Source organism: Bufo bufo, chromosome 2, assembly GCF_905171765.1.
Source record: "Bufo bufo chromosome 2, aBufBuf1.1, whole genome shotgun sequence".
Classification (NCBI taxonomy): Eukaryota; Metazoa; Chordata; class Amphibia; order Anura; family Bufonidae; genus Bufo; species Bufo bufo.
This window is the reverse complement of record NC_053390.1, coordinates 188189111-188198514: the sequence shown is the minus strand read 5'-3', so window position 1 is coordinate 188198514 and position 9404 is coordinate 188189111. Positions and strand designations below refer to the sequence as shown.

The window sequence follows — 9404 nt, the reverse complement described above, 5'->3', positions numbered from 1 at the left end:
TGCTGATTAATATAATGGTATATATAGTTGATGGTAGGCTGTAGCTAGTGTAGCCTAGTGGTGGCTACAGGAAAGAAGAGTGGTAGATGTTTAGTTCATCTACCCAGGAGAGATAGATAGATATACACATACATACACACAGCAGTGAATTTCTGAATTATTAAAATGGGGTGAACATTCAGACTAGATTAAAACACTCAGTTTTGGGCTTTTTTTTTTGCCAAAACCAAAAAAGGAGAGAATACTAAAAAGAGAGTAGAAATTCTTCTTTTATAGAGTTTTATTCTACTGCTTTCACTAAACAAACTGCATGTATGAATCCAGCCTAAGGAGTTATTTCCACAAATGTATTCTAAAATTATTATACATCCGTATTCCTCATGTGTGCCATGTCCTGACCCAAACGAGAAATATGGACATGTAATAAGTCTGGAATAGGTTCATGTGACTAGATTCCCCCTTTATAATCCGTTCTTTTTCATATGCACCAGTTTAGCATATCTGGGCAACAAAAGAACTCTTCTGATAAGAACACCCCTTCATTTAGCCAGAGAAAGAATCAAGATGCGGCTTGATTTGACAGGGGTAGACATCGCACACGTGCACTGCTACTCCGCAGAAGCAACTGTGCGTGTGCTGCTACTCGGTTGTGCAGCAGTACATGCACAGTCCAGAAGCCCCTCGCAGCTGAGGAAACCTTGTCATTGAGACAAATCAATTTGTACAAAACGCTTCGCTCATCTCTAACCCTGGCGCAATACTAAGATGGCCACAGATTTCACTTTGCTAGGTGGGGGGGGGGGGGGGGGGGTCTAATTGATCAGCATAAATAACACAAGACGACACATGCTAGGTGAGAGGGGTTGTCCAACCATTGCATTTTGAAGGGATATGTAAATTATAGTCTATGCACATAACCGACAGCTCAGCACACAGGGAGCTTGTGGAAATAAATGCTCACACAATGCAGATCGGTCACAGCATTTCACACACTGTACACAACAAAGTGAGAGCTCTACAGACTCCCAGTTACTTATAGACCCAGTCTGTCAGCAGCTCCCAGCCAGCTGGGGAGAGCAGTACAAATCTCTTTTGTGGAACTTTTATCATCATGGGTAATGCTAACTTTTATTCTGATGTTTTTTCTCCCGCAAGTGCCCAGGAGGCGGAGATTCACTGTAAAGTCCCTCTACTGTTCTAAGTCACAGCTGTAGTGGTCACTCAGGGCAGAGGCCAGTCCACTGCACAGTGAAGCTCCGCCCCCCAGGCACTCACAGGAGAAAAATCCATCAGAATAAAAGTTCATATTAACACTACTCCTTATGATAAGAACCTGCATGTTTATATTGCTTTACCCAGCCACTGTCAGCAGCTCAGCATGGTCAAAACTGCTGACAGACTCCATTTAGGCTTTCAGTTGTCAACAGGTCACACAGTCCACCAATAATTCACCGAAAAAGGCTGAACTGTGATGAACATATCAGTAACAGTTGATAAATAACAGAAAAATAAAAAAAAGGCAGAAGAACATAAAAATTACAAAATCAAAACTGGCCCCCCAAAAAACTGCATTTAATAAGCAATGTCATAAAACTATTCGCTCTACATTTTTTTTTCCGGGTATAACCTGTACCTTATTGCCAGAAAAATTCAAGACTAAGGCTACTTTCACACTTGCAGCAGAGTGATCCGGCAAGCAGTTCCGTCACCAGAACTGCCTGCCGAATCCGGCAATCTGCATGCAAACTGACAGCATTTGTAGACGGATCCGGATGCGTCGTACAAATGCATTGCAAGAACGGATCAGTCTCTCTGGATGTCATAGTTATATATTTTGTTCACATTTTTACCGGTCTGCGCATGCGCAGACCGGAAGGACGGATCCGCCATTGTGGTATTTTTAATGCCGGATCCAGCACTAATACATTTCAATGTAAATTAATGCCGGATCCGGCATTCCGGCAACTGATCCAGAATTTTGAACGGGGATAAAACTGATCAGTTCTTTTCCGGTATTGAGCCCCTGTGACGGAACTTAATGCCGGAAAAGAAAGTGTGAAAGTAGCCTAATATTCAGCCTCAACATCTGCAGCGTCTTAACGTTATTTCAGTTAAAAGGTTTCCAGGTCATGGGAATTGTCAATCTCAAAGGCATCTTCAGTTTCGGCCTTCATTTCTGTGGTTTCATCATCTAAGGATGCCAGCGCTTCATTCGTGTCACTAGCAAAGGTTTCTCTAGACGTATCGTCGTGTTCTTGAAAATTCAGACCTTTGATGGCTTCTTTCATCTTCTTCCCAAGTAGGTGATGTCTTCTCTTATTTGCAGCCTTTTTACTCTCATATTCCTTCTGGTTTTCCACATAAAATATTTCCTTAAACAAAATACAGTTACACTGTCATGAGTTAACAGTCACTAGTATGGAAGAGTTGGGAGACAGGGCCGTCGGCCAAATATACGGGCACCTTAATATTGCCTACAGTCAGCAAGCATATTAGGGAATGTACCAACAAAAATTACTACAACTCCCCCACCCATTCTACTACAGAAAACAGATCTATTAAGACCCTTTTCAGATCAAGCAAGCATATCTTAAAAAGGTCACAGAGCTTTATAAAAAAATAAAAAAAATAAACACACAACATATGTCATAGCGACATATGAAAGGTTTTGATCAGTGGTGATCAGAGTGCCAAGACCCCCACGATGTCTAGGGGAGAGAGAAGTGCTCTCATAGTGTGCTCGCTCCTTGCTGCAGGACTCGGAGGCGAGACAGGCTCATAGACTTTGAGTCCACCTCGCTCCCTCTCCTGCAGAGAGGAGAAAAAGCGCTATGCGAGCACTTCATTCTAGCGATCGGTGGGGATCTCAGCACTTAGACCCCCACCAATCATAACATTTAATATGTTGCTATGACATACCAAAAGTTTTGTGAAAGCTCGGTGACCCTTTAAGGGTCCATTCACATGTCCGTAGTGTATTGCACATCCGCAATACACCTGGCCGGCACCCCCATAGAACTGCTTAGGCCTCTTTCACACTTGCGTTGTTGGGATCCGGCATGCACTTCCGTTGCCGGAGGTGCCTGCCGGATCCGTAACAACGCAAGTGTACTGAAAGCATTTGAAGACGGAACCGTCTTCCAAATGCGTTCAGTGTTACTATGGCACCCAGGACGCTATTAAAGTCCTGGTTGCCATAGTAGGAGCGGGGAGCGGGGGAGCGGTATACTTACAGTCCGTGCGGCTCCCGGGGCGCTCCAGAATGACGTCAGAGCGCCCCATGCGCATGGATGACGTGATCCATGTGATCACGTGATCCATGCGCTTGGGGCGCCCTGACGTCACTCTGGAGCGCCCGGGGAGCCGCACGGACGGTAAGTATGCTGCTCCCCTGCTCCCCGCTACACTTACCATGGCTGTCAGGACTTTAGCGTCCCGGCAGCCATGGTAACCACTCTGAAAAAGCTAAATGTCGGCTCCGGCAATGCGCCGAAACGACGTTTAGCTTAAAGCCGGATCCGGATCAATGCCTTTCAATGGGCATTGATCCCGGATCCGGCCTTGCGGCAAGTCTTCAGGATTTTTGGCCGGAGCAAAAAGCGCAGCATGCTGCGGTATTTTCTCCGGCCAAAAAACGTTCCGTACCGGAACTGAAGACATCCTGATGCATCCTGAACGGATTTCACTCCATTCAGAATCCATTAGGATAATCCTGATCAGTATTCTTCCGGCATAGAGTCCCGACGACGGAACTCTATGCCGGAAGACAATAACGCAAGTGTGAAAGAGCCCTTATTCTTGTCCGCAGCCCGGAAGATCGGGGCCGTGCTCCGGAAATGAAGATGCGGACAGGACTGTGTGCTGTCCGACTCTCTTCCAGCCCCATAGAGAATAAATGGGTCCGGATTCTTTCCGCAACGTTGCGGAACAGATCCGGACCCATTCTACAGACGTGTGAATGGACCCTAAGGATATGTCCCCTTTTATTGTTCCAATTATAATAAAAATATTGCAAATAAACCATTAAAAATACCCTACACTTGTCTGCATCTACGGGTAGAATTTATTAAGACCAGCATTTTATGTGTTCTTGTGGGAAACGGACAGCACAATTATTAAGAGGAGCATCTCAGGCAGTACGTGTGCCAGAAATTAAATCTGTACTAGCTGGGAGTCGGGGGTCGATTTCAGGGAAAATTTAAGCCAGTTATTTTTTTTTTTATACCAGAAAACTGACGCACTACATATGACAGATTGCTCTAAGTTACTACAGACTTTAAAGGCCATGTACACCTTCGGAGGCAATTTTTTAAAATGATTTGGCTAAAAATAATTTTTTCAATTGGCCTTTATTAAAAATATTGAGCCGTTCTGTCACAAAGGGTTAACTGTTTTTCTAGCTGTGTGATTGGTTGGTCATCTAATAACCCTAAATTACTAAGAGGTCATAAACCCTTATCTAAGCCACATTCTTATCAGTAAGGTAAGAACTGAGCTATAATGTGTGTTTATAATGTCAGAGATAAGGAGCCCGTCAGCTCCCCAACTGACAGAAAATCCACAGGATGCTACTACAGCATCTAAGCTCTGTACAGAAAAAAAAATATATATAAAAAAAATCTTTTAATAAAGACCAATTAAGGCCTCTTTCACACTTGCGTTGTCCGGATCCGGCGTGTACTCCATTTGCCCGAATTACACGCCGGATCCGGAAAAACGCAAGTGTACTGAAAGCATTTGAAGACGGATCAGTCTTCAAAATGCTTTCAGTGTTACTATGGCAGCCAGGACGCTATTAAAGTCCTGGTTGCCATAGTAGGAGCGGGGAGCGGTATACTTACAGTCCGCGCGGCTCCCGGGGCACTCCAGAATGACGTCAGAGCGCCCCATGCGCATGGATGACGTGCCATGCGATCACGAGATCCTTGCGCTTGGGGCGCCCTGACGTCACTCTGGAGCGCCCCGCGAGCCGCACGGACGGTAAGTATGCTGCTCCCCCGCTCCCCTTTACCATGGCTGCCAGGACTTTAGCGTCCCGGCAGCCATGGTAACCATTCAGAAAAAGCTAAACGTCGGATCCGGCAATGCGCCGAAACGACGTTTAGCTTAAGGCCGGATCCGGATCAATGGCCTGTCAATGGGCATTAATTCCGGTTCCGGCCTTGCGGCAAGTCTTCAGGATTTTTGGCCGGAGCAAAAAGCGCAGCATGCTGCTGTATTTTCTCCGGCCAAAAAACGTTCCGTTCTGGAACTGAAGACATCCTGATGCATCCTGAACGGATTTCACTCCATTCAGAATCCATTAGGATAAAACTGATCAGGATTCTTCCGGCATAGAGCCCCGACGACGGAACTCTATGCCAGAAGAAAAGAACGCAGGTGTGAAAGAGCCCTAAAAAATGTATTTTTAGCTCAAAATTAGTACAATGCAATAATTTAAAAAAATTAACCCCAAAGGTGTACATAACCTTTAAGCAAATCATACAGTAGGTACTCTGATCCTGAAGCCACATCACCTTATTGCTAACATACATTTAGATAAAGCAGGCATCAGACAGAACAGAATACGACTGCAGAATCTACACAGGGGTTCATCTGTAGTCTAACTGTGAAGACACATACAGTATCTGAGGAGCAGCTCTGGGCAATGATGGTAGGTGTCCTTTAATCAAGACTATGTGCATTGCTGCTGTGTAGTACGAGAGCAGATCATCCTCTGTTCCCTCCTGCAGGATAAATCTTTAGAAACTAGCCTCTCTCTGCCCTAATGATTTCGATACTCACTGTAACAGGTCTACTACTAGTCTGGAAACATCACAAGTACAGAAACTAGAGAAGAATGGATGCTTTGTGAAGACTCCTACAGACTGTAGCAAGGGAATAGGAAGAACTCGTTGATGGGCATCCGTTACTATAAAGCAGCTCCAAGCTTATCATACATACCTTTATTTGATCAGATGTAATACTTGGCGTGCTTTTCAGAAGAGTTAGATAAACCCCGCCGGGAGTTCTCCTCCTGGTACCATTCTGGAAGTAAAAACAATTGCATATATGACTAAATGGACGCACGTCCTCACTGATACAGGTCCATGGATAGGCTGGCTGCCCACAGCAAGCTGTATGCGCCATCTAGTGGAGGCTTTAGATATTCCGCATGTCGTGTTCTAGATCTATGCAGGGGAAGACCAGCAGGAAAAGAAAGAGGAGAGACCGCAGCACTTTATGGTGAAAGTGTGGATTGAAAGCTCACATTTATGGCTGAAACACTGCTTTTGGGTGAATAAGGCTTCTTTCACACGGGTTATAAAAGGGAAAATAATAGCATTCTTAATACAGAATGCTTACCAAAATGTCGATTGAGGGGTTAAATAAATAAATAAAAAATTAACTCACCTCATCCTCGTGTTCGCGCAGCCGGCATAGTCTTCTTTCTTCCTCTTTCAGGACCTGCCAGCAGGACCTGAGCTGACGTCACCGCGCTCAACACGTGGTGAGCACTATTACGTCAAAGGTCCTTTGGCAGGTCCTGAAAGAAGACGATGCCGGCTGCGCGAACAAGAGTATGAGGAGAGTTCATTTTTATTTTATTTTTTTAACCCCTCAATCGACATTTTACTAAGCATTCTGTATTAACCCCTTAAGGACTTAGGACGTATCGGTACGGCATGGATCCCGAGTCCTTAAGGACCCATGACGTACCGGTACGTCATAACTTGAAATCTGTATTCCGGCGCCCGAGGGGTTAATCGGAACGGGATTTCGGCTGAAATCATTCAGCCGGCATCCCGTAACAATGCAGGGGGGGGTCATTTGACCCCCCCGCATCGGCGATCGCAGAAAACCGCAGGTCAATTCAGACCTGCGGTTTGCTGCGCTTTGTGCAGTTTCTGATCCCCGCGGGCCCTGACCCTATTTTCCATTAAATCTTGTGCAACACCTAAAGGGTTAACAAAGTTTGTAAAAATCTGTTTTGAATACCTTGAGGGGTGTAGTTTCTTAGATGGGGTCACTTTTATGGAGTTTCTACTCTAGGGGTGCATCAGGGGGGCTTCAAATGGGACATGGTGTCAAAAAAACAGTCCAGCAAAATCTGGCTTCCAAAAACCATACGGCGCACCTTTCACTCTGCGCCCCGCTGTGTGCCCGTACAGTAGTTTACGGTCACATATGGGGTGTTTCTGTAAACGGCAGAGTCAGGGCAATAAAGATACAGTCTTGTTTGGCTGTTAACCCTTGCTTTGTTAGTGGAAAAAATGGGTTAAAATGGAAAATTAGGCAAAAAAAAGAAATTCGCAAATTTCATCCCCATTTGCCAATAACTCTTGTGCAACACCTAAAGTGTTAACGAAGTTTGTAAAATCAGTTTTGAATACCTTGAGGGGTGTAGTTTATAGAATGGGGTCAGGCGGTTTCTATTATGTAAGCCTCGCAAAGTGACTTCAGACCTGTAGTGGTCCCTAAAAATTGGGTTTTTGTAAATTTCTGAAAAATTTCAAGATTTGCTTCTAAACTTCTAAGCCTTATAACATCCCCAAAAAATAAAATATCAATCCCAAAATGCTACAAACATGAAGTAGACATATGGGGAATGTAAAGTAATCACAATTTTTGGGGGTATTACTATGTATTACTGAAGTAGAGAAACTGAAAGTTTGAAATTTGCTAATTTTTCTAAATTTTTGGTAAATATGGTATTTTTTTATGCAAAAAAAAATTAACTTTTTTGACCCAATTTTAGCAGTGTCATGAAGTACAATATGTGACGAAAAAACAATCTCAGAACGGCCTGGATAAGTCAATGCGTTTTAAAGTTATGAGCACTTAAAGTGACACTGGTCAGATTTGCAAAAAATGGCCAAGTCCTTAAGGTGAAATAGGGCTGAGTCCTTAAGGGGTTAAGAATGCTATTATTTTCCTTTATAACCATGTTATAAGGGAAAATAATACAGTGATTATACTTTACTGGGGTTGCTCATCCCTATCATCTCCTAGCAACCATGCGTGAAAAATCGCACCGCATCCGCACTCGCTTGCAATTTTCACGCAGCCCTATTCATTTCTAGAACATGCTGCGATTTTCACGCAACGCACAACTGATGTGTGAAAATCACTGCATATCTGCACAACCCCATTGAAGTGAATGGGTCCGGATTCAGTGCGGGTGCAATGCGTTCACCTCAACAACGTGTGAAAGGGGCCTAAGAGTTTCGGTCTTTGCATCACAATACCAAGAGTGCTGCAATCTCTTCCATAAGGATTTATTTCTATTGTTTGTATGTATTGATGGAGGGGATTTGAATGTCAAACAGAAAAAAAAGGAGTGCTCCCCGCTATAATGCTGTTTTAAGAAGTTCATTAGTACCAAAAATAAATAAAAACATACTACCGTTACACAGTGAATCCAAAATAGCATCAATTAAACAGCACTTCGTTAAAAATGAAATTCCAGTAGAATCGTGTACCAAAAACTAGCGTTCACACAGCAGTATAAGGCTGCTAGATGTGGCCAACTTATTAAAAGGTGCAGGCTGTGATGTTCGTGTGCCAGAAACTGGAATCTATGCCTGCTAGGGGCTGGTATATATTTCAGTACTAATTTATGCGTTTCCTGGCATAAGTTATTGTAAATGAGTTGCACTGTAGTGACCCTGTTCTCTTCTGCCAAACTCTGTCCATTTTTTTTTTTTATGGAAACTCAAAAAGGTTGGACATTTTTCAGCAAAATTCAGTTGCACAAAAATATGCTACTTTTGTACACTAGTATACGCAATTTATAAACTTGTGGGCAATTTAAAAAATATATATAACTGGTGCTGCTGTGCCCGCGCCGCTGCTGGACCTCGCAGGACCAGGAAGTGGCTTGGTCCTGTGACAACTGCGGCCACTCACATCTGCTTCAGCACGTCTGCAGGGACATATCGTTCAAGCAAATGTGAACACTGAGGCCTGTGATTGAGCATAGCGGTCACGGGGCCCAGCCACTTCCTGGTCACACAGAATGGATGTGGCAGAACGGTAGGAAGGAAGACATTTGAGTGTTTTTTGTTTTTTTTCCCACGGGTCACACTTTAAGACCATAGGCACTGTTGGAGCTCAGGTTGGACACTTCCTTTAAAGGAGGACTTTAAAGCACAGGTAGAAATTCGTCTCAAGCATGTAAGGGAAAGCGCACACAATCTGTGAACAGATGCTCGTAAGGTTGTTAATTTTATAAAAAATATGATCAACGCACAGAATGTATTGGACTGGAAATGGGCCCGAGAACATGAGGACATACTTACCAACACAAGAAGTCCTCCATTTTGTTCCACCTCTGCTGTTTGAATAAGGAGCTCGATTGCCTTCTTTGTGCCAATAGTTTTCACAACTCGCTCAATCAGATTTTTCTTGGGCTCATGGAGTCT

General features: G+C 43.9%; 1 protein-coding gene across 1 annotated transcript in view; it reads right to left on the bottom strand.

Annotated features, from left to right (window-relative positions):
* Nucleotides 1-1976: 1976 nt before the first annotated feature.
* Nucleotides 1977-9404, bottom strand: part of PHAX (phosphorylated adaptor for RNA export) — a 34941-nt gene continuing 27513 nt past the window's right edge. Inside the window, exons 3-5 of the mRNA XM_040415975.1 lie at nucleotides 9282-9402; nucleotides 5944-6027; nucleotides 1977-2372 (exon numbers count right to left, since the gene is read on the bottom strand). Of these exons, the coding sequence (XP_040271909.1) occupies nucleotides 2112-2372; nucleotides 5944-6027; nucleotides 9282-9402 (466 nt within the window). The 3' untranslated portion in view covers nucleotides 1977-2111. The remainder of the gene's footprint in view (nucleotides 2373-5943; nucleotides 6028-9281; nucleotides 9403-9404) is intronic.